Raw genomic sequence first — 24,569 nt, forward strand, 5'->3', positions numbered from 1 at the left:
CTGGGAAGGCACTGAAACTTGAAAGAAGACTGTTTTGAATCCATTCTGGCTTGATTATGATGATTGCAGACCTAGATCAGTGCAAGCGAAGTGCATCTTCTTCATGAAGGAGTGAGATCATGACATTGTCTTCTCTTTGACTCCCACTGGCCTATCTTGGAATCCCTGTGCCCCTGACTGGCTGTGACTACCTGACACACTGTGATGAGGATTTCCGGCTTCTAGCCATGATTTTGTTAGACTCTTTCATACTTAATAGAAGTGTTTTAAAAAAACAACACCCAAGAAGACTAACATAAAATGCAAAGGGAAAAGACAAGTCACAACTTTATTTTTCAGAAAAAAAAAACTGTTAACAGGCATCTACAGCCTCAAAGCATGGAGCTTTACAAGATCGTACTCCAGGTATGACTTTTTTTTAAAGATTTTGGCTGTTTTTAACTGTTTTAGCCAGTTTGACCAGCTTTGAGCAGTTTCGACCAGAGTTCACCAATGTTGACCACTCCGCTCAGCTTCGACCATGGTTGACTAAGGTTTGATCAGTGCTTTTTGATCAGATTCGAGCCATAATGGCATATTTTTCGAAAATGAGAGCATTTTGGTCCATTACTTTTTCATATGGATCCTTTTACATCATTACCTTGAAAGTGGAAAGCGAACATGTATTCAGTTATATGCTGGCAAGCTTTTTGTGCAAATCGAAAGTACAAGATCCTTGACAATGAAAGCCGTAATCCTCCAGTGGTATTAGTTTTTGATAGATGACTTTACTATATGCACATGACTTGGCGCTATGAGCTTCTCCAGCTAGATGATTGATGTACACTGAGCAATGGCTTCTGTTCTTACGGGATAAAAGATAACCTAGGCTGGTTCTTCTGGTCCATAGGTCCGGTGTACAGTGTGTTTTGCAGAGCATGCCCAAGTGCACCATTGTATGTCTAAAGACTATTGTCTTTCAGCATTATTCAATCTCTAAGTAAATAATGTGATTTTGCAGGGCATAGTATGTTTACAATCTACACTCTTCTGAATCTTATAGCCAGAATGTTAATATGGGATCAGAAAGAAAAGGTAAACAATCCCTTTTAACTCACCAGTTTTAAAACATCCAAATCAGGTTGTAGAACAAAAATAATGGATAAGAAGTCTGACGTACCTTAGCATCAATATCAAAATCCTTATCTTTTGCAAAGCTCATGATGGCCCTGTGGTCGCCTCTTTCACAAGCATCAAATATGTTTCTGATTTGTGGCTTTGCACCTTTCACATCGTAGATGGCAAAATGGCGATTGGATGCTGATGCTGTAAGGTTGTTGTTCTTGCTTTCATCATGATCATGCTTCTCTATTGAGTTTTTTGGGGCCTCAGATTTTTTCATTTTCGTTAAAATGGATAATTTTCAGTTGGACTCTTTTTTTCCCAAGTTACTATCCGAAAATTGAGCTTTGGCAGAGGTCTTTCCTTTTACTGTGAGAAAGAAAAAAGTTTTTAATATTAGTTTTAACAGCATATTCGAAAATTTTGGAAGATGACTAAAACACCAGATTAGCAGAGGGTAACAAAGTTACATTTCCAAGGTAGATTAGCATCAAATTCATGTATCAAACACCAAAACATCACACCTATGCAGTCTAGAGAAGCAAAAGACCCCTTTAGTCTCCTCCAAGATGAGATGAATGTTAGCCTGGACTTCTTTTCTAGGGATTTGGATCCATACTCAGGTTTATGGATTATGTTTATGATTCCCTTTTACTCGGATGGATTATTCCTTTTGGCTCCCTTTATTTGGGATGCATTGGACTTATGAAACTCATGATTCACATACCCTGTGCAGTGTTCTCTTGTCCTACGTGCTCTCTTGAAGATTGTTTCTACCATGTTAGGGTGGAACAATAGAGAGCAGATGGAAGGGAACATGGGCACTTCAAAGGGTAGTGACAAGCACAACATACCCTGTGTAGTGTTCTCTTGTCCTACGTGCTCTCTTGAAGATTGTTTCTACCATGTGTGGGTGGAACAATAGAGAGCAGATGGAAGGAAACATGGGCACTTGAGAGGGTAGTGTGAGTTGGTGGCCGAAATGCCTACAAACTATTGGTGGCTGAAATGCCTATAAACTATGTGTAGCAGAAATGCTTATGGAACACCAGGTTATCTATGCCTGCGAGACGAGTGATTGTTTTATCTTGTTACTTGAGCGCACCTCTCATCCAAGGTGTGTGGTCAGAGTACCAACACGGAGTGCAAGTGGTAAAGTGGACATGACGGGACTTATGTCTATGCCAAGGGTCATGTGGACCGATGTCTTGTTGGCAGGAGACTTATTTTGTCTCGCCCATTTACTTGGGACATGGATTTTGATATCTGGACTTATGGGACTGTTTTGTCTCGCCCATTTACTTGGGACATGGATTATGATATCTAGACTTATGGGACTGATTTGTCTCGTCCATTTATCTTGGGACATGATTATGATATCTGGACTTATGGGACTGTTTTTGTCTCGCCCATTTATCTTGGGACATGATATTGATATTGGTATTATGGAGACTTATTTAGTCTCGCCCATTTCTTTGGGACATGGATTCTTCAGTTATATTGGATTTTTGAGACTGTCTCGTCTCGCCCAATCGATGGGACATAAGAAGCTGGGGAGGATGTCACCAGCCTGGACATTTCCCAGTCTGAAAGGGATCTGGTGGACTCCAGGATGCTTAAATATTTGGAAAGTACAAGCTTTGGGAATGGGGGATTATCCTAGAATACAAAGGACCACACCCCTAAAATTTAGGAGAGTTGCTATTTTTGGCCCGACTCCGATGGAAATTCTGTTCGCGTCATTGCATCTGGAATTGAGCAGATACCAAGAGTTGGCAAAGTGCCTCTGACAGAATGTCTACCAGTTGGGATATTTTTAGAGGTAAAGATTATGGAAGGACCCATCTCTTAGATTGGGACATGTGGCAAGAAAGTGGACCAAAGTGAGACAAGTGGCCTGACACTTGCTAGAAAAAGGATCAAAGTGAGACAAGTGGCCTCACACTTGTCACTTCGACTATTGTGTGGCTCTCCACTTGTCATCGTAACCTTCTCTTGCCATTTTAGCTCATGGGAGGCCCAAATCTATAAATTGGAGCCCTCTCTCTTCATTAATGGAGGCTCTCTTGCTGCACACTAGCCTCTACCACCGTTGAAGGTTGCCCTAATGATGGCTACTCTCTTTCTCTCTCTCTTGAAGGCTGCCCGTGAAGAATACCGGCTGTTGGGGACTGTTTTGGAGGCTTCCATCGCGAAGAAATATTGAAGGCAAGGGTATTTATGTAAGAAATATGAAAGCAAGAGCAAAACTAGAAATTAAACAAGAATAAATGAAAGACAAAGAGTTACCTTGAGATGAGTGTAGACAAGACACAAGATTGATACTTTCATTGATGTGACACCTACAATATATAGGTGAGAAGTACAAGATTGAGTAGACTGACTTATGGGATAAATGTAGAGATGCCACATGGCACTAGACTCAAGACACAAAGACTTAAGTGAAACTAGACTAGAAATAGTACACCTAGTGTGCACTTATTTCCAACACCCTCCTTAAGTGGACACTAGGAGGAAGACAAAAAAAGACAAGACTAGAAGATAGACATAAAGACTGATAGACTGAGAGACTAGACATGAGAGACAAAAAGATCCTGAGACACCCCTCCTCAAGTGATATCCTCATATGGGTCCACAAGGGTAGGGACAAGATGGATCTAAAACAAGACACAGTCAGATTGATAGACAGATAGACAGACAACAGATAGATAGACAGACAAGACTAGATAGACAGAAGACTGACTGTAGAACTGACTGTAGACAAACAGATGGACCTTGAAGACATCCCTCCTCAAGGGCAATCTCTGCCTCTCAAGTAGGGACAAGAGAGAGGTCCTAAAGCAGAATGAGTAAGACATAGAACCCCTTGACCTACATCATCGGTGGTCAAAGTGGTAGACAAGAAAGGTGAAGTAATCAGAAAGCCCACTCCTCATCATGTGAGGAATGAACAGCAAGATCTGCTGATGGAGATGCTGCAGCAATATGGGCTGAGGTAGATGCAGGGGCTGATGTAGAGGTTTTAGAGTAGCAGTCCTTCTCCCGGTGATTATCACGGCCACAAATGGTGCATGGATGAGCCTTGAAGCAGTCCTTCTCCAGATGATTAGTTTTCCCACAATGGGTGCAAGGCTTTCTTACTTTAGAACCTCCTTTCTTTGCCAAAAATGCAGTGTCAGTTACCTTTTGTTGTTTTGTTCTTTCCTCTTCTTGGAGAGCATTGATGATACCTTCAAGAGTAGGATTATTGTGATACTTGAAGGTAGTGACAAGAGTAGCATAGGTGTCAGGTAAGCTTTTGAGAAGCACAGCAATAGCAATATCTTCGGAGATGGGGGACTTTACTGATGCAAGCTGAACCATAAGACTGCGAAAATAATTGACATGAGAGGCTATAGTAGCTCCCTCCTGCGTATATAGATCAAAGAATGAGATCATAAGTGCAATCTTAGAGTTTTTAGAGCGGGGTCCAAAAAGGGTATCCAAAGTGATCCATGCTCGAGAAGCAGACTGTATGTCGGAGATGTGATGAATGTAATCATCTCCAAGACCGAGCAAGATGATAGCATAGGCTTTGTCATTCTTGGCAGTGGGAGCATAAGTGATAACTTGCTCAATGTCGGAATCTTCGGGAGCAGCATGGTGAACAACGTCCCAAAGACCTTCTTTCATAAGATGGCACTTGATTTTGATTTGCCAAGTATGAAAGTTGGAGCCATTGAATTTGTCGATAGACATGAGAGAATGAGTAGAAGAGGCCATGTGGGAAGGTCTTACCTCTTGCTAAAATGCAAGGGCAGTGTCTATTCCCTTACAAGATTGCAGAAATGAATGAAAGAAGAGATCCAAACTGTTTTTAGAAGCCGGCGCTCTCACCACTTGTCAGGGCCATAGCATGTGACAGCCCATCGAAGCATGAGGAACTAGCAGTTTGTAGATATGAGGATAAGAAAAGGACTGACCAGCAAACTGAAGGAAACAATGCACAGTACCTTGTGGATTCTTCAATAGGAAGTGATGGCAGAACTTAACTGCCTTTAGATTATGCGTAGCCTGTAGATGAAGAAACACCGCCTCCAGCAGATAGACGTAGGCTGCTACAGAGGTGTAATACAGCTCTTGTGAATAAGCAGTACAAGTGCTGCTCATCCAGAGAGGGAAGCCGACAGTAGCTGCAGGTATGGAGTGATGCGCAAACTGTAGAGAATGAAGCGCCAGCAGCAGCAATTTTGAAAACAGGCCGGCGTAGGAGTGCACAGCAGCTACTGGGAAACACCAACTCTTGGGACCATCATATTCACATTCTGAATAGCTGCCCGCCGGCCTGAACTGTCTGTCCACTCCAACAGTCTGCGCCGGCCGCGCAGCTAAGGAGATGGTGGGCTGAAGCTAGCTGAAGCTATGGTGGGCAACACAGGGCAAGAGCAGCCCGCTCTGATACCATGTAAGAAATATGAAAGCAAGAGCAAAACTAGAAATTAAACAAGAATAAATGAAAGACAAAGAGTTACCTTGAGATGAGTGTAGACAAGACACAAGATTGATACTTTCATTGATGTGACACCTACAATATATAGGTGAGAAGTACAAGATTGAGTAGACTGACTTATGGGATAAATGTAGAGATGCCACATGGCACTAGACTCAAGACACAAAGACTTAAGTGAAACTAGACTAGAAATAGTACACCTAGTGTGCACTTATTTCCAACAATTTAATCATTTATTATGATTTCTAGCCATTGTACTTGTTCACCAACATTTGTACTTGCTGTACCTGCTGTACCAGCCATCGTACCAGCCGTACCAGCCTCTGTACCTGCTGTACCAGCCACCGTACCAGCTGTACCAGCCACTGTACCGGCTGTACTAGTCATTGTACCTACTGTACCAGCATTTGTGCTTGCTGTACTTGCTGTACCAGCCACCGTACCGGCTGTACCAGCCACTACTTGCTGCACCAGCCACTATACTTGCTGTACCAGCCATTGTACCTATTGTACCGGCTAAATGGAGAGTTGTACTTGCTGTACCAGCTCTATTGCATGAAGACCCATGGTTTTTGGGGAAGAATCAGTACCCACACGGAGGTATATGGATTATATTGTTGGCTTGGCATTTCTACAGCCTATGTTCCGGCTTGGTAGCCTTGTGTTGGGCTGTGTTATGGCATTTGTATAGGGATAATCCGGCATCTCCAGTGGGGAGAGTAAGGCCCTCAAAGCTTGTACATGATATTATTCTCCTTGGGTGATAAAATACTCCAAGGGGGGGGTCGGCCCATTCCGGCCTCTATGCGGTGTCACACGTGCAAGCTCCATTTTCAGCATTTGTGGATGTTTTGTCCAGCTTTATGTTTTATGCAAAGTGATGATGGATATGTGTTAAGGCTGTGGCCATGTTTAAATGTTTTAATATGCATTGATGGTATCAACAAGTGTGTAAAAGGCCCTAGTCCCCCGGGCACCCGCCGCGAGTTTCAAGTTCTACTGTGACGGCTGAGTTTCCAGCCTTACTGTAATCAAAGCTCTTATAATCAACTAAAGAAATACCGCAAGGGGCGCCACTGCGTTTTGGGGCCAATCGGTGTTCGTGTACTATTTGCAGGAGCACTCTGGCTCCCCCTGTTTGTTTTCCTTTTCTAGGTGTTGAAGTGTTTTGTGTGCAAGTTTGTTTTTGCACCGCCCTTTGGTTTGTCTGAAGGCTAAGGCCGGTTTACAGACCAACAGTTGGACGGGAACAACTATGGCATTTGGAAGGTGATGATGGAGTCTGTTTTGGAATCTTATGATTTGGCTAACTTCATCATGGTTGGAATTCCAAGGCCAGATCCGAAGGATGAGGAACTTTCACTATGAGTCACGAAAGAGCGGAAGGCCAAGGCACAGTTGTAGAATCATGTCAATGCCTGTGTGCGCTCTTTCATCTTCCTCAAATGCACACCCCAAGTAATCAATCATATCAAACACATGACGCTGGCTGGAGGGATTTGGGAGCACTTGGCCTCTTTGTACAATCGGGTATCACCCATGAAGAGAGTTTCCTTGGAAGTGCAGATGCGAGTGATGAATCCTACAAAGTCTTCGACGATGCGGGAGCACATCAACAAACTCCACGCTCTTCAGCAGGAGGTTCTTCAGGCTGGGAAGGAGATATCATCATAGGACATGGCCATCACCCTGCTGTCTCATCTCATCTATCCTCTCAATACTCAGCTTTCTATTCCTCTTTGATCACCAGCGGGAGGCTCAGCACCATTACTTGGGAGGAGCTTGTGCCGATGATCTTGGACCAACAGGAGCGGTTTCTGAACCCTCCACAAGGCGGAGGTTCTCAGGCTTTGTGACTGGCCAGTGGTCGAAAGGCCGCAACAATAACAAGGGCAATGGGAAGTCTTCACAGTCAAAGGCTTCTGAGAAGAAGCCCGACTCGGATCATGATGCCCCTTGAAGGCCGAGGAGACCTGTAACCATTGTGGCCAGAAGGGTCACTACTGGAGGAAATGTCCTCATCGGAGCACCGAGAAAGGTGTCAATTCCTCACTAGCCACGAAGACTCCAGCTTTTGTGCACTTGGAGATTATGGACGCCGGAGCTTCATCTTCTTCGAGCAGGGAGGCGGTTGGTCTCATCGTTGGGGATACTCGGGAGTGGATTCTGGACAGTGGTGCTCCAGGCACATGACTCCTTCCCGAGGGTTCCTACAGGACCTTCGGAGGCGAACAGGTCACATCTTTATTGGTGACAAGTCCACTATCCCGATTCACAGTGAGGGCAGGTTGGAGATCGTTCTCGATGGCAGAGGGAGGAAGCATTCCTCCCCGGTTCTTTCCCCATCTCTTGGGTTTCATCTTTTGTCAATGCATGAGGTTTGCAAGACTGGCATGCGGGTGGAGTTTGATGTGCATTTAGTTGCTATCCGGTTGTTTGGGAAGGTGGAGTGGAGAATAGGATTTACAAACTCTTACTCAGCTCAGTGATTTGTGGCATTTTCGTTTTAGGCACTTGAATTTGGACGCGCTACGAGAGGTTTTCCAGGACCAGATGGTGGATGGATTGCCAGATGTTGGCAACATGCAGGGACATTGCAGTTCTTGCATTCGTAGGAAGCAGCATAGGGAGTCTTTTTCGAAGCAGGCTACCAGGCGGGCTTCGAAACCGCTAGAGTTGGTTCACACTGCCTTATGTGGGCCTATGTAGACCCCATCTTTGGGAGGAGCCTTGTATTCATGCTGATTGTGGATGATTGTAGGAGGTTCACATGGGTGTACTTTCTACCACATAAGGACCAAGCCTTTGCTCGATTCAAGGACTGGTATCCTTTGGTAGAAAAGGAGTTTGGATTGCACGTGAAGACTATTCGGGCTGACAAAGGAGGGGAGTTCTCTTCCAATGCTTTTGTGCGGTTTTGTGCAAAGAATGGCATCAAGCGGGAGCTGGCCAATACTGGGTCTCCTTCACAAAGAATGGAGTGGTTGAGCGAAAGAACCGGACTGTGGTGGAGATGGCGATGACGATGTTGGAGCATCGCGACCTTCCTCGTCCACTTTGGGGAGAGGCTGTGACTACAGCTGTCCATATCCTCAACCGGTCTCCAATGACTGTAGTGCCTAAGGTGACTCCATTTGAGGCTTATTTTGGCAAGAAACTACGTGTCCCATTTCTGTGTCTTTGGGCGTGAAGCCTAGGTTCACATTCCAAAGAAGTAGAGGGGGAAGCTTCACTCCAAGTCCCAGAAGCTTGTTTTTGTGGGATATAACTCTCTTTCCAAAGGCTACGGGTTATAAGACCCAGAGCGGAATGAGGTTGTTGTCAGCAGAAATGTTGTCTTTGATGAGCATGTTCTAGCTTCCACTGTTGAGGAGCCACCGCTTCTTGGAGAGCCAAACGAGTATGAGGATGAATCCCAAGCTATTGTTCCACCTAGCCAACCTCAGTCAATAGGAGAGGTTGATCCCGAGGTTGGATATTTACTGTCACCATTTGGCCACCCAATTGGTCCTCCCGTGCTTGCTTATCATGTATGTACATTGGACTGGTGTCCATGGCATTTGTTTATGACGGGGATTGATGCCATTCATGTGATACTGTGGACTTGGCTTTCCATTGGGACTTGTGCCTCCGTGTACTTGCCCGGAAATGCTTGGTGGATTGGTGTTCCATTGGGTCTGGTACCTCGTGTACTTGCCTAGAGCACGTCTATTTTGGTATAGTCTCATGAACGGGGATTGTCCATACCAATGCTGCATTGCATAGCATCTTTATGTGCTTGCTTGCAATTGAAATTGCATGCTATTTTCATGCTCGCTTGACCAATGTGTAGTTCCGGGTAAGGGGACGCCTACCCGCAAACCGTGCGTGTGAAACTGTCTGCTGACATGGTTATGTGGCATGCGACAGGTGGTAAGTATTGGTCATAAACTTGGCCTTAGGAGTTAGCACTAATTTATAAGTGAGTGTGTACACACTTCATTAAGTTTTGGGTGACCAAAACTCACTTATAAATTATGACAAGCCCAGTGTTCACACACACTTATGTCCCGACGTGGACATAACCCAATGTCCACCGCCCAAACCTTATCCCCTTTGTACAAAGGGAGAAACCAACCATGTGTCCACTCTAGCTTGCTCCACAAAGCACCTGCCTGCCACCTACACTGGACAACTCACCACCTCACTCCTCTTCCTCTCTCTAGAGTTTGGCGCCTCTTTCATGAGGGCTGTTGGGCTGCATTTTCTGCACATTCTCCTTCCCAACTCCATTTCCAAGCTTGCTAGAAAGGCGACAAATCCAAGATCTCAACACCCCAAGGACTTCCATCGCGAAGACTTCCGCTGTCATCGACTCTACTTGCTATTGGTGAGCTATTATGTTTAAATATGGGAGCAAGTAGCAAGAGGGAGTGTAGGCATATGCTCACTTATGGTAGTGCTATGTGTGAACAGGGCTTAACCAAGGGCACTTTTTCCCATGTGGTTTTTCCCCTTGGACATCAAGTGTGAAAGGACACTCTAACATATAATATTTTGTACTTCTATATTATATGGATGTGGCACACATGCAAGGGTTGACTTGCATTTTGTGAATACCACACTTTTGGCTCTCTCTCTCTCTCATTTCTGTGTATGAGCTTCTCTACCCTGCACCTAACCCTAATGTGCAGGTTTGTGTGTGTGAGTGTGTGAGTCCAACACCCAACATTTGGTATCAGAGCTGGGAGCTAGCCCTGATATTCTGCTACTGGAAAAAAAAAACTGCGAAATTCCGTTGACGCTGTGTTTTTTTCCGTCGACAGCGAAATTCCGTCGCTGTCCGTCGCGGATTCCGTCCGGCCGTTCTGCCGTTGCTCCACCATCCGGCCACCAGAGACGGGCGGCACCGCCTCTGTATCCGGCGACGCTACTCCATCATCCGACGGCGCTCCTGTCCAGCCGACGCACAGTTCCGTCGCCGCCTGCCGTCCGGCGTCTCCCCTCTGTTCCGGCCGACGATTCCCGTCGCTCCTACCGTCCGGCGTCTCCATTCAGGCCATCTCTGCTCCATCTCGACCCGCCATCACCGTTCCTGCTCCAGCTGCCATCCGTCCTGCGCCGACGACTCCAGGCCCTCGCGAATCTGCTCCGACCTGCACGCTAGCCCTGTGCCTCTGTTCGCGCCCAGTGCTCCCTGCGCCCTCCGTGCTAACCCACGCCTGTCTACGTTCGCCGCCAGCGACTCCAGCACCTCCCGTTACCGGCTCCCGCCTGTTCGACCTGCTCAACGCCCACGCTCTGCAGGCCTCCTCGACGACTGCAGCTCTCCTCGACACTGTCTTCACGCCTCCATCGAGCTGCACGCACCAGCCTACAGCTCCGTGTGTTCCTCAGCGTTGATTCTCCAGCTGCAACGACTCCCTCCAACAACTGCTCTGCACGACTTGGCCAGGCCCGTTACCTCTACTCGACTGTCTGCTCACCACCAAGCACCTGCTTCCTCACAAGTGCTGCCAAAGGTATTCTCAGTACAAATTTTCGGTCAAACACAAACACAAAATTTGCAGCCATACCAGTGCAGGTCATATGCAGATTTTGCAGACACTTCTGTGCAAGTCAGATTGAAAGGAAAATTGCAGGTGCAATTTGGGGGATTTCTCAATTTCAGGACAAATTGAAAAAATTGGGCATTTTGATTTGCCTGCAATTTGGGGGTTTTCGAAATTCGGGTCAAAATCAGCAAATTGAACCTCTTTCATTTGCAGAAATTTGGGGCTTTTGTGAAAATTGGCCAATTAGATGCACATTGAAGCGATTGGAGTGCATAAAAATTGGGGATTTTCACATTGGAGCATGTAATTGGGCATTACAGCTGCGATTTGTCGCGTATGTATACACATTGTGTGTAATTGGACAATTTGGTGCAAGTTTACACTTGCTTTGGTTTGCAGGCATACATTTGCACACGACATTTGGTTGCCTGGCAGTGCACATTGGTGCTTGGTTTGCTTGCAGATATATTTTGTTGACATGGCACAGAATGCTACAGATGTATTTGGTGTGCTCACCCAGGAGGACAAGCTGGATGGATCTAACTACTCCCTCTGGAGTTTCATGATCCGTAATTTGCTGGTAGCCAAAGGGCTTTGGGGCATCGTGTGTGGTGATGACACACGCCCACTTACCATACAGCCAGCCACGCCTCAAAGGGGAGGTGCTCAAAGAGCTCCTGATGTAGATCCTGCTCCCACACAAGAGCAGAAGAGATGGGACTCTAGAGATGCACAGGCCATGTCATTGATAGCCCTTGCAGTGAAAATGACTATTATTCCGCACATTCGTTCATGCAAGACAATGATGCTTGCATGGGACACATTGGAAGCAATGTATCAGGTACGCAACGAGGCAAGAGTTGCCTACTTGAAGAGGCAATTGGATCTTCTTTCTATGGATGAGGGTGACTCAATGGCAGATAGTCCAACACCCAACAGGGAGGAGCCGGATTACAAGATCACATACCTTGTGTAGTGTTCTCTTGTCCTACGTGCTCTCTTGCAGATTGTTGCTACCATGTGTTGGTGGAACAATAGAGAGCAGATGGTAGGAAACATGGGCACCTGAGAGGGTAGTGTGGGTTGCAAGTCTACATCGACAACCACTTGTTTGCAATACTGTATTCATATGCATTGGTATGGAAATCTGGTCAGAATGCCCATGACACTATGTACTTGATTCTCCCAAGATCAATATACTTTATTTGAGGGAGGGGTCGGCCGTTCCGGCTCATTGTGTGTCTCTTGTCAATTCAGCAATTTACTTCTTGTATTTGAACAAGTGTCCATCAAATCTTAGTGTGTATTTAAGTGTATTGATTAGCATTGTGTTCTTGTTCAACCAAGTTACATTTGCCACAGCAACAGCATGCGGCTCCACGTTCTGTTCGAGTACCGAAGTGGTTGTTGGATACCATTCGAGAGTCTGGTGTGACGGAGTATCCCCCCGAGTGGACCATGGAGGATGGACCTCGAAGACCGCATAGAGTTCGTGACAAAAGTCGATTCAGAGGAGCATTTACTGGTAAATTATGCCTTGAAGTCTCGTATCATTCAGAACAAAGAGCCTACTTCAGTTAAGGAAGCTCTTTCCCAAGAGACTTGGAGGAAAGCCATGCAAGTGGAACTTGAGGCCATGGAGAAGAATGGGACTTGGGAGTTGGTTCCAAGGCCGTCGAAATGGTCAGTCATTGGTGTCAAGTGGGTCTACAAAGCCAAGTATAAGTCCGATGGGTCTGTGGACAAGCACAAGGCCAGACTTGTGACTAAGGGCTATGCTCAGCGACCAAGCATCGACTATGAGGATACTTTTGCACCGACAGCTAGGATGGCCACGATTTGGATAGTTCTTGCCCTTGCCTCTCATCAGCAATGGCCGATGTATCAGACGGATGTTAAATCTATGTTCCTGAATGGTGGCTTGCAGGAGGAGGTGTATGTTGAGCAACCTCGAGGCTCTGAGGTTCCGGGCTCAAAAGGTATGGTTTGCAGGTTGCGAAAGGCCTTGTATGGTCTAAAACAGGCTCCCAGGGCTTGGAACCAAAAGATTGATGCTTTCTTTCAAAGACGGGGTTTCCAGAGATCAGTTGCAGATCCGAACTTGTATCTCTTTTGGGAACGTGGTATGGTCACATTGATTATCCTCTATGAAGATGATCTCGTCCTCACTGGCAATCATGTAGAGCACATAGCCATGACAAAGGTTGCCTTGTAAGAGGAGTTTGAGATGACGGATTTAGGCTTACTCCATTTCTTTTTGGGATTGGAGATTTGGCAAACTCAGAAGGGGCTCTTTGTTTCTCAGCAACGGTATGTTCATGAGTTGCTGGAGGCCTTTGGGATCGAGAACTGCAAGCCTATTTCATCTCCGATGGATCCGAATAACAAATTTACTAGACATGATCCTTGTGAGCAGGTTGATGCACTTGTCGGTTCATTGATTTGGTTGCTGAACACCAAATTGGACTTGAGTTTTCCAGTGCTCATTTATGCAGACACCTTTGAAGAGGGACACAGGATTGCGGATCTTGCGGTATCTGCAGGGCACGAAGGATCTTGGACTCTTTTATGACATTGGAGGGGGGATCAAAGGACTGAGTCAGTCTCCAAGGTTGGAGTGACTCTCATTGGGGAGGAGATCCAGACATGAGGAGATGTACTTCAGGATATGGCTTTACCCTTGGCTCGAGAGCAATTTCTTGGGGCAGCAAGAAGAAGCCAACTGTTGCAGTATCAGGCTACTTGTGGTGCTGCTTGCGAGGTGGTGTTGCTGAGGAGGTTACTTGGTGAGATTGGGTTTCCACAAAAGGAACCCATGGTCATCAGGTGCAACAACCAAAGCTACATATAGCTATTGCTCGGAACCCGGTCTTCCATGCCCGGACCAAGCATATAGAGATACAATATCACTTTGTTCGAGAGAAGATTTTGAATGGTGACATCTTTTTGTTCGACAAAGGACAATGCTCTTCACGAAGCCTCTTCTTTAGCAGATGCTCCATTAGCACTCCAGCTCACTAGGATCGGTTCTAGAATCCACATCCAGGAGCTAAGGGGGTGTTAGCATTCATCTCCTGTCTGTACCATATTATACCGTGGGAGTGAGGGCTTGTGATGTGTGTGTGCCCGCTCGTGGGAGGAGTCCTTGTTTTTTTCCATTTTCTTTCCCCAGTTTTGGTAGGCGTGTGTCATGGGGGGCTGTTTTCTTTCCTTGGCCAACCTGTAGGAGGCGGCTGGCCATGAGGAGCCCGCCTAGAGGCTGGCGGACCAGGTTATGCTGGTCGTGGGCCAGCCGACCAGGTGTTGCTGGTCGTGGGGATAATATTGGGGGCTGTCGGCCCTGTTTATACGGGCCGACTGGCTTCCCCTTATCATCTATATATGGGCACTTTCCCCCTGCACACATTTTACCGGATCTACTGTGTATATAGCAGAGTTTTACAGCACTTCTCCTCTCTTGCACCTCTGCGTTTTCTGCTTTCAGTTTTCTGTCTCATTTCCACTGCACATTCCGACAATCAAATGAAATAAGATGAGTCTTCTAGCACCATACCAAAGGCAAGGGACAACATACGATACACCAAAGTGTAGAGAATGGGACTTGAAAAGGGGGATCTCTCAATTAGGAGCCCAGTGCATGAACAATACTGCAGTATTCCAAAGAGAATTGGTCAAATACAGTTGAGGTGCCAATTTGTTCCAAAAAAGGAGTCCATGCTGAAACCTGGCGAAAGGGGAAGAACTCACACGAGCTCTCCATCATTTTTGCTCATATCTACACTCTTCCATTTGCAAAATAGAGCACATACATGTGATCCTCATCAAAAGGCCGACCCGCTATACCCCTCCATGCCTGCTTTCCGCCTGCTCCATAAGGTTCACCTGTATGACTATGACGTCATCCTGTTGTTGTACGGCCTCCCTGTGCTGCTGCTGGTCGACCCCTTCTGGGATCTGGTTGAGCTGACTTAGGGCTGTTCCAGTCAGAATATGCAGCGGAGATGATGACAAAATCAGAGAACACAAGAGCAAGTGCACTGAAGAAAAATATAGCAATGGAGAAGGAGAAAGAAAGAAAGAAAGAAAGAAAGAAAGCTGTATTAACGTCTACTAGAGGCTGAACTCGACCTATGAGACAAATCAATGTACAACTGTCAATGTCTTCTGGATGTCTAGAAAAAAAAAGCACAAAATGAACATGAAATAAACTATGAAAGTACTGAGCTAGTGGGGGGGGGGGGGGGTGATGGATGGAGCACTCCTGCTAGAGGCTCAGTATGCAACCTATATGCGCAAGGTATACAAGAATGCAATGCATATCTGTCTAACTCCAAACAGTACCATAATGTGGGTGTAATATGTGATACATAGGCGATGGCGAGGCAAAAATACCTCGGAGCATGATCTCCGGGTGTGAGTGTAAGTGAGCTAGCCGCTCCTGGATATGGTGCTGATGTCGAGCCCGTATCTCTGTGATCTCCCTCTGACGTAGTCTAGGAGTCTGGTAGCCTGGTGCTCTCGGTCTCCGTCTGGCTCGGAGGTCCACAGCGCGCTGAAGTGTAACCCCCTCCTGTGTTAGGGTAGGCACTGGGATAGATCTCTGGAAGAAATCAGTGAGCTGGAGCTGTCGCCCACCTCTCCCTGTGGTATGAGTCCATAGCAGTCTCTTTGTGGCACTGTGTCTCTAGCAAGAACTGGCCAAATCTGCACTGGTCTGCGGACTCCATGATCTGGCGGAGTGAGGGATGTCCACTAAAGATGGTGGTGTATCTCTCTCAAATGACACTATATGCTCTGCATCTGCATACATAATGTTCCTCACTCTCAACCTCCTCTTGGCATAGTCTGCATATCCTCTCTGCTCTGGGGATCCATGCTGCCCTACCTGCCTCAATCTCAAGCTGGTGTGATGACACTCTGAGCTAGCCAATCACCACTCGGGCACTATGAGGCATGTACACATCCATGTATCCAGGTCTCTGTATGAATCCATCCGCTGAGATACGCATAAACTGATCTCTGTAGTATAGCATCTTCGGCGGTAGAGGCTGACTAGGTGTAATCCAAGTCTCTTGAGTGTATCACTGCCATAAATCATGCCGAAGGACTCTGTTCCTCTCACTAAGAGAGAGCTGGATGTGTGGTGCATGTATATCATACTGGAAAGAAGGCAGGTGATCTATGTCAAGACCATGCTGAGTGAGCCACTGTATCATTTGTGACTACCATGATCTCCTATCTCCACTCTCTGCGAGCTGCCTGGACGCCTCAAAAGCTCTATGTGAGAGTCGATCTGATGGCATATCTCTGATCCTCTGTATGAAGCAGATCGTCTGGAAGAGGGCCTCTACTAGCATAGGAGGTGCAGCAAACTCCGTCCGGACAATGTCATGTGGGACGGAGGGTTTGCTACAGATCATCCGTGAGAGCATGAGAATATGAGGCCTCTCTATCTGAGACAATGTGGAGGTGGCGAGCCTAGGTGCCCATACTGCTGCAGCATACATCAAAGCAGGGGTGACTAGTGTGTCAAACAACCACCCCTTCGTGCGGGCCTCCTGGAAGTGTGCCGGGTGACACTGTCTCTCTAGCATGACCAGAGCTACATACCCTCGTGTGAGTCTATCCATGGCTGCCTGTGCCATAGTAAATCTTCCTGGCGCAGTCGTAAATGTAATCCCCAGGTACACATGTGAGTCTACCACCTCTACCTATCCTCCTGCTAGTGTGAAGATGGCCTGTCGTCGAACCGGCCCTGAGGTGTGGAAAATCATGGCCTTGGTTTTCCCAAGGTTCACTGTAAGCCCCCTCTATGTGCAGCAGTCATCGAGTGCATGGAGATGGTGCTGTAGTCCCATCCGCGACTCGGAGACCAGAATAATATCATCTGCATATAGCATAATGTGGACTGTGGTACCTGAGATGTCTACCCCATCCCCACCACTGTGAACAATGAAGTCAGCCACCTCATCAATGTATAGCCCAAATAGTGTAGGAGAGAGTGGGCATCCTTGCTTCACACCTATGGTGCTAGCAATAACATCAGATAGCCCCCCGGGGCATCGTATACCTGCTCATATAAAGCATAGATGCCCCAAACCATCTCTGACAGGATCCCCAATGACTGTAGGCGCTGGAAGAGTCTCTCTCGTGGCACTGTGTCAAATGCTTTGCGGAAATCCACAAAGCATCAGTATAATCTCTTCTCCCGCGCCCTAGCCTGGTCAATCAGACATCTCAGAGTGAATATATGGTCAATAGTGGAGAAAGCTCGTCGGAATCCAGCCTGCCTTGGTGCTCGCAGTCCCTCCTTCTCTGCATATGAGCTCAACTCTGCCTCGAGCACTGCGCCATAAAGTTTGGCCAATGTATGACCAATCATGATAGTCCTGTAGTTGGTGGGGTCTACTTGTGGCACCATGTCAAATGCTTTGCGGAAATCCACAAAGCATCAGTATAAGCTCTTCTCCCGCGCCCTAGCCTAGTCAATCAGACATCTCAGAGTGAATATATGGTCAATAGTGGAGAAAGCTCGTCGGAATCCAGCCTGCCCTGGTGCTCCCAGTCCCTCCTTCTCTGCATATGAGCTCAACTCTGCCTCGAGCACTGCGCCATAAAGTTTGGCCAATGTATGGCCAATCATGATAATCCTGTAGTTGCTGGGGTCTAGCATGTCTCCCGCTTTGTGGAGAGGCATGATGGTGTGCATAGTCCACTCAGCTGGTAGGCCCTCCACTAGTGCCCTATTAAAGAGGTGAGCAACAAAGGGTCCTAGTGTGTCAACTGCATAAATAAGATGCTCACTCTGTATACCTGTGTGGTCAACCGATCTCCCATGCTGTAACCGGCAGATAGCTCTCTCTACCATCGAGGCGGTAAAGAAAGTAGAGGTGGTAGGGTGGGATTCCTGTGGCTGTGGTATGGGCGGCTGCTAAGGGATATGGTAGAGGCTCTTTGAATATGTGCGCCATGTGTGTGGATCCTCAATCGGGGTGCGAGGGCGAGGTGCTCTCATCCTGCGCCATGCAGTGGCTGCATCTCTGCTCATGAGTAGGTGGTATATATCCCAGTACCGTGCCTCCTCATATACGGCGTGTGAGGATCCTCATATGTCGGCTCGCCTGTCTCTGTGTAATGGTCCCCAGTGCTCTCTGGGCACGGAGGTGTCTATATAGCTCTCTGCACTCATCATCATACCACCGATTCTGGGGCATGCTCCCAGATCTATCTGTGTGTGCAATGTGTGTATGATGGGGGAAGCTATGGGTGGCGGCCGTATGTAGGAGAGATGACAGTTGGGTGCTGAGTGTGTTTAGAGGTGACAGGGGATCCATCTAGAATAGCCCGTCATATACATGATGCTCATATATGTCTGCCAAGTCATGGGTGAAGTAGAAAGTTGTATGCGATGCCTGTATGGGTTGTGTGGGTGCTGGTGTGGAGCTCGCCAGTGACAGTAAGAGGTACGTGTGATCCGCACCAATAGGACAAGGGGGGATGGTGAAAGATGTCACTGCATGTGTGGTCTCCATGGACCCCATGATGTAGTCCACTGTGCTACCCCCCCTGATCGTGGAAAGCATGTCAGTGCTCTTGAATCCTGCCACTGTCTCATCCCGTTATAAATAACGAGATGGTGTCGCACTCCCAGCTCAAGTAAGTGATGACCATATCTGGTGTTAACCAGCCCCATGTCCTCTGACACCCTGCAAGCTCCCGTGTCCTCCACCTCTACTGTGTGCATCACCTCGGGGTGCTCGAAATCATAAATGTCGCACTTTCGGCTCTGTGTCCGTGCATTGAAGTCCCCCATAAGGAGGACTTCCCCCAGGTTGGAGTAGTGTATGATCTCATCTGAAAGGACTGCATATGGTGACTCTCCCAATGGCCCTGTGTCCTCCTCCTCGCCTCTACTCTCATCCTCTCCTGTCATGGCATATCTCGATCCTCTAAGAGAGAAGTAGCATCGAGCAATGTATAACACCCTGTCTGTTGAGAGCTGCAGTCTAATCCACATGTATCTAGCCTCCTGGTCACATGCTACCACCTGTAGGCACACCTGTAGCTCTCGCTTGAAGAGTACCGCTATACCTCCAGATCCTCTCGATGTGCTCTGCCGTGTGGTCCCCCCTATATGTAAACTCCCACTGATAGCCCTCTACTTTGGGTAGCCCCCTCTCTGGGCTCTGGTGCGTCTCTGTAAGTAGTATGATGTCCCGTCCCTCCATGACCTCCTCCATCCTCCCAGGATGTGTCCAAAGTGCTCCATTGCAATTCCAAACTACTGTGTATCTGTGAATCTGGATCCTCCATAGCCGATGTCCCATAGGCCGCCTGGTGCTAATCGGTGGCCTTGCCATCGATGATGACACAGCCATCGCGATAGAATGCTCTCTTGCCCTCTTTCCAGGCCTGTAGGACTCTCGGCATGCATGTTTTCATGTGTTCTATCTGCATCCTTGTAAGGTCATCATCCAAATAGATGGGATCTCCCTGTAATCCTCGTTGAGTCTTTCCCGGCTCTCCATGCTTTGGTGAAGGGGAGAGGGTCCTCTTCCCTGTAGCCAAGCTTCATGCATAGAAGCTATCCATCTTTCTTGGGAGTGGAGTGGAGTGTCTCGGCTATACCTGTGACTCGAATGTTAAGGCTGCGGGCATGCCTCATCTTCTCCTCCTCAATGGTGGTGTGAATGATTTGGTGTTCTTCCCTTTGAGTCTCCTCCCTCCCTTCTTTACAGATGTTCTTCTTCACCACCTCAACCCATCCTGACTGCTTGGCTTCGAGTTTCCCTCCATGTCCTTTGTGATCTCCTTGGAGATGTCTTCTTTGATGGCCGTGAGAGTGGTCATTGATCTCCCCTTCTTCCTTCTCGGTGTTCTTGACAGCTACCAGTTCCACTTTCAATGCACTCACCTCCTCCTTGAGTGCCGTGTTCTCTTGTTCAAGGTCCGTGACCCGTGCTTCGAGGGCCATGATGTGCCAGTGTAGTTTGTTCTCCACCTCATTGAGGTTGGAATCGGATGTCTTCTTGTTCTCCTTGATTAGTGCCTTCATTGCCGTCTCGAGGGCCTCGAGCTTCTCTTGGAGACTCTGAGCCATTCCTCGAGATTACTCTGCAGCGCTTCCCACAAGCAGGGAGGAGAGAGAGAGAAAGTTATGTTGGTGCCTTGGGGGCCTGAGGAAAGGTGGGAGGGACTAGTGGACAGGGAGACAGGCCAGCATAGCGCGAGCAGGGCAGCGAGGCGAACAGAATAGCATAGCGGGTCCAGATAGAACAGAGCCAACCCAGGCGGGAGAGAGGGCAGCGAGCAGGGGCGAAGGTGGTGGCTACACATAGAGGCGCGAACAGAGCGAACAGAAGGTGGCGTGTAACTCTGCTCTATATACACAAGAAAATCCCAAAAATATGATACAACAAATGGGGGGCCATGGGGCCATTTTATATGGCCCCATATGTGCAGTCGGCCTGCAGTAGGGACAGCCGACAGCCTGTGTAGACACCCGACTGCAAGATCTCTAATCGGCCAGCATGAGTGAAGTCGGCCAGCAGTAGAGAGACACAAAGAGCAGTCAGCCAGTGTCAGAGCACACCATATTGCAGTCGGCCAGAAAACAGAGGTAGCCGACATGCACAGGACAGCCTCCCACAGTAGAAAAATAGGAAAAAAAATAGGGGAAAATATGGAGAGTGGGGAAAAATGAGAAAACACCTAATCCAGGCGGGCACACCCACAACAGAGGCCCTGGTGTAAATATACAGATAGGAGATAACTGCTAACACCCCCTCTCAGCTCCTGGATGTGAAACCAACCCCAATGAGTGCCGCCAGAGCAAAGCCTAAGATAGAGACTTCGTGAAGAGGTCCACCGCACTGTCCTCCGTCGCACAGAACTCTAGCAAGATGTCATCAGCCAACGATCTTTTCACGAACAAAATGCCTCTGGATGACCGTGCATTCCACCAGTGGAAACCCAATCCTACCAAGTAACCTCTGCAACCTCACCACCTCGCAAGCAGCACCACAAGCAGCCCGGTACTCTGCCTCGGTCGACAACAAGGCAAGAGATAGCTGCCTCTTACTGCTCCATAAAACTACTCCTAAGCCAAGGGAAAAACTGTAGCCTGATGTCAAGGTCCTCATTTCTGGCTCTCCTCCCCAATCTGAGTCACTTCAACCGTGGAGTCTGACTCCATCCATCAATCCCCCTCCTGTGTGAAAGAGTCCAAGATCATTCGCATGCTGCAGAAACCACAAGATACGCAATCCTGCCTCCCAAAGAGTCCTCTGCAAACATGAGCTCAACAGCCTCATCAGGAAGCTCGCGTCCAATCTGGTATACATTAACCAAATCAATGAACCATTTTGCTTCCGAGTCAAGGAGGCATCATACTGCTCACAAGAATCAACACCTATTACCGTGGGATGCCAAGTCCTTGAAACCTGCGGAAGACCACTCAAGGCCTTCGGAAACCTATAACCAACCCCCTCTGAATCCGAAACCACAAAGTCTAGAGAATGTGCAACATCCACCTCCGTCTGCAAGTAATCAACTGTCACCTGCCTGGCTTTCCAAGAGGTCCCCGTGGAAAGAACTTCCTCATCTACAGGAGTTTCTTTGTCCCGAATACTACAAGACATCAGAGCATAAGTTACCTGTAAAGTTTCCTCTGGCTGACGAGCACAAGAACTACCAACATCTGTACAGGAAAGTTCCTGCCAACTGCTGCCATCAACTAGCAAGCTATCCACCATCTGGTCTCGAAAAGCCCGTACCTGCAGAGCGTATCCACAATTAAGTGGCCATTACCAGACTGCCACTCATCACAAAACTGAGGACCTAGGAGAGAGAGTGCTGAAAGCTTGTAAACTCCATTCTCCACTCCGCCTTCCCAAACTACCTGGCATGTTGCCTTGTCCCGGAGAGCAACAAAATGCTCATCAAACTCCACCCGTACGCCAGTCTTGCAAACCTGATGCACTAACAATAGATGAAAACCAAGTGATGGAACATACAACACCTGGGAGGAATGCTTCCCCCCTCTGCCATCAGGAACTATCTCCAACCTGCCCTCACTATGAACTGGGATAGTGGATGTATCCCCAGTAAGAATGTGACCAGAATACCTCTAAAGATCCTGTAAAGCCGAACGGGAAGGAGTCATGTGCTTGGAATGTTGAGTACTGAGAGGGCAAATGCAACAGCAACGTTATGGCCATATCTTCTGATGATATCTCCTTCCCAGCCTAAAGAACTTCAGGCTGAAGAGCCTACAGCTTGTTAATGTGCTCCCGCATCGTCGATGACTTTGCAAGGTTCATAACCCACATTTGTACTTCCAAGGAAATCCTCTTCATGGGCGATACCCTGTTATAGAGAGAAGCCAAATGCTGCCATATACCTCTGGCCAACGTCATATGCTTTATATGATTGATTACCTGCGGTGTGCAGTTGAGGAAGATGAATGAACGGACCCTGGCATTGACACGATCCCACAATTGTGCATGTGCCTCGCGGTCCTTCCGAATCAAGGGTAACTCCCCTTCCTCTACCTCCGGCCGTGGAACCCCAACAACAATGAAATCAGCAAGGTCATAAGACTCTAGAACAGATTCCATCATTACCTTCCAGATGCCGTAGTTATTCCCGTCCAACTGGCGGTCCACTGGGAACATGGGGAGTGTCAGGATCTTCACATGCTTCTCAGCCATCTCAAGTAAATCTGCCATTGCGGGGATGTAACTGAAAAGGGTGGGTGGGTGGGAAAAAAGAAGAACTTAAACCTGCAAGTGGCTGTCCAACAAATCAGCCCACCTTCCTCTTGCTTCTCCTCTTCCCGAACAGTCCAAAACAGTCCACCAATCAGCAACAAAACAGCCCCCCTCTTGCTCACACAATTCCCAAGATCTATCAAGAGCCTAGAGCTCTAATACCATGTCAGAATATGCAGCGGAGATGATGACAAAATCTGAGAACACAAGAGCAAGTGCACTGCAGAAAAATACAGCAATGGAGAAGGAGAGAGAGGCGTGTAACTCTGCTCTATATACAAAAGAAAATCCCGAAAATATGATACAACAAATGGAGGGCCATTTTATATGGCCCCATATGTGCAGTTGGCTTGCAGTAGGGACAGCCGACAACCTGTGTAGACACCCGACTGCAAGATCTCTAGTCGGCCAGCATGAGTGAAGTCGGCCAGCAGTAGAGAGACACAAAGAGCAGTCGGCCAGTGTCAAAGCACACCATACTGCAGTCGGCCAGCAAACAAAGGTAGCCGACATGCACAGGACAACCTCCCACAGCAGAAAAATAGGGAAAAAATATGGAGAGTGGGGAAAAATGAGAAAACACCTAATCTAGGCGAGCACACCCACAACAGAGGTCCTGGTTTTAAATATACAGACATGAGATGATTGTGTCACGTGCATGCCATGTGGACATGCTTCTTCTAATCTGGACAGGCAGTAGGACAGGGTCAGACACCTTTTAGACCTGCCCAAGCCACCTCTGAGGCTGGGCTTGCCTTCAAGGTTGGTCGGCTGGCTGACAGGCTGCCAAGCCCTTTCCTTGGGCTGGCCGACTAAGGCCTGGCCACTCCTTGGCTTGTGGCCACTGGCCATGGGCCTCTTGGGCCCTTGAGGCAACCAGTTCATGGCCAGGACAAGGTGTGAAAAGTGCTGCCCAAAAGGGGGTATAATTCAGGTTGTGGATAAAAATCTGCAGGCAGACCCCTTCTTGAGCAAACCGACCAGCGTAAGTTGAGGCTATTTGACATCTTACCACTCACAAGGGGTTGAAGTATTCCAAGGGCCAGGACAACCAAGGGGAGTGCTACAGCCAAGGTGAAGGTGAAGGGTCAAGAACAGGTCCTCAGATCTATAGATTGCATTATTGTACATCATTCTAATAAAGCATCTGCACCATTCGTGGGTGGGGGCCCTACAAAGGGTATTCGGGACCCAATACTGTGTCCCGAATACCCTACAAAGGGTATTCGGGACCCAATACGGGTATTCGGGACCCAATACTGTGTCCGACTCCCTCTCTCTCTCTCTCTCTCTCTCTCTCTCTCTCTCTCTCTCTCTCTCTTCTGGAGCATGGTATGCACTAGTTTCCACTTGGTTCTCAGTATATGGGCTCTGCATGGACCACCTACCCCCCCTTCAGTAGTAGTACAGTTTGGACTCCCCTTTTTTCCGGCTGTCTCACGAGGATACCAATCGGGTTATCCGGTCAGATCTTATTAGCCTCTACACACGTTGCACATGGATCACACCCCCGGAGCTCCCCACAAAGATGCACTTTTACAGAGACCACTTCCTCACACTCACTGAGGATGGATTCATCCAGCAGCCGGGCTACTTGAGTGTTCACATGTCCCATGCCATGCGGATTGCGATTGGCCAGATACGGGTTTCTTCCCACCGCCTAGAGTGTAGATA

General features: G+C 47.8%; 1 protein-coding gene across 1 annotated transcript in view; it reads right to left on the reverse strand.

The window, feature by feature from the left end:
* LOC147613522 (uncharacterized) overlaps positions 1-24,569 on the reverse strand; it is a 68,366-nt gene that overhangs the window by 39,690 nt on the left and 4,107 nt on the right. The window contains exon 2 of the mRNA XM_086781495.1: positions 1,160-1,470. Within this exon, the coding sequence (XP_086637621.1) occupies positions 1,160-1,381 (222 nt within the window). The 5' untranslated portion in view covers positions 1,382-1,470. The remainder of the gene's footprint in view (positions 1-1,159; positions 1,471-24,569) is intronic.

The sequence above is a fragment of the Cibotium barometz genome, chromosome 43 (genome assembly GCF_041138505.1).
Source record: "Cibotium barometz isolate CiBa-2024 chromosome 43, ASM4113850v1, whole genome shotgun sequence".
In the NCBI taxonomy this organism is placed as follows: Eukaryota; Viridiplantae; Streptophyta; class Polypodiopsida; order Cyatheales; family Cibotiaceae; genus Cibotium; species Cibotium barometz.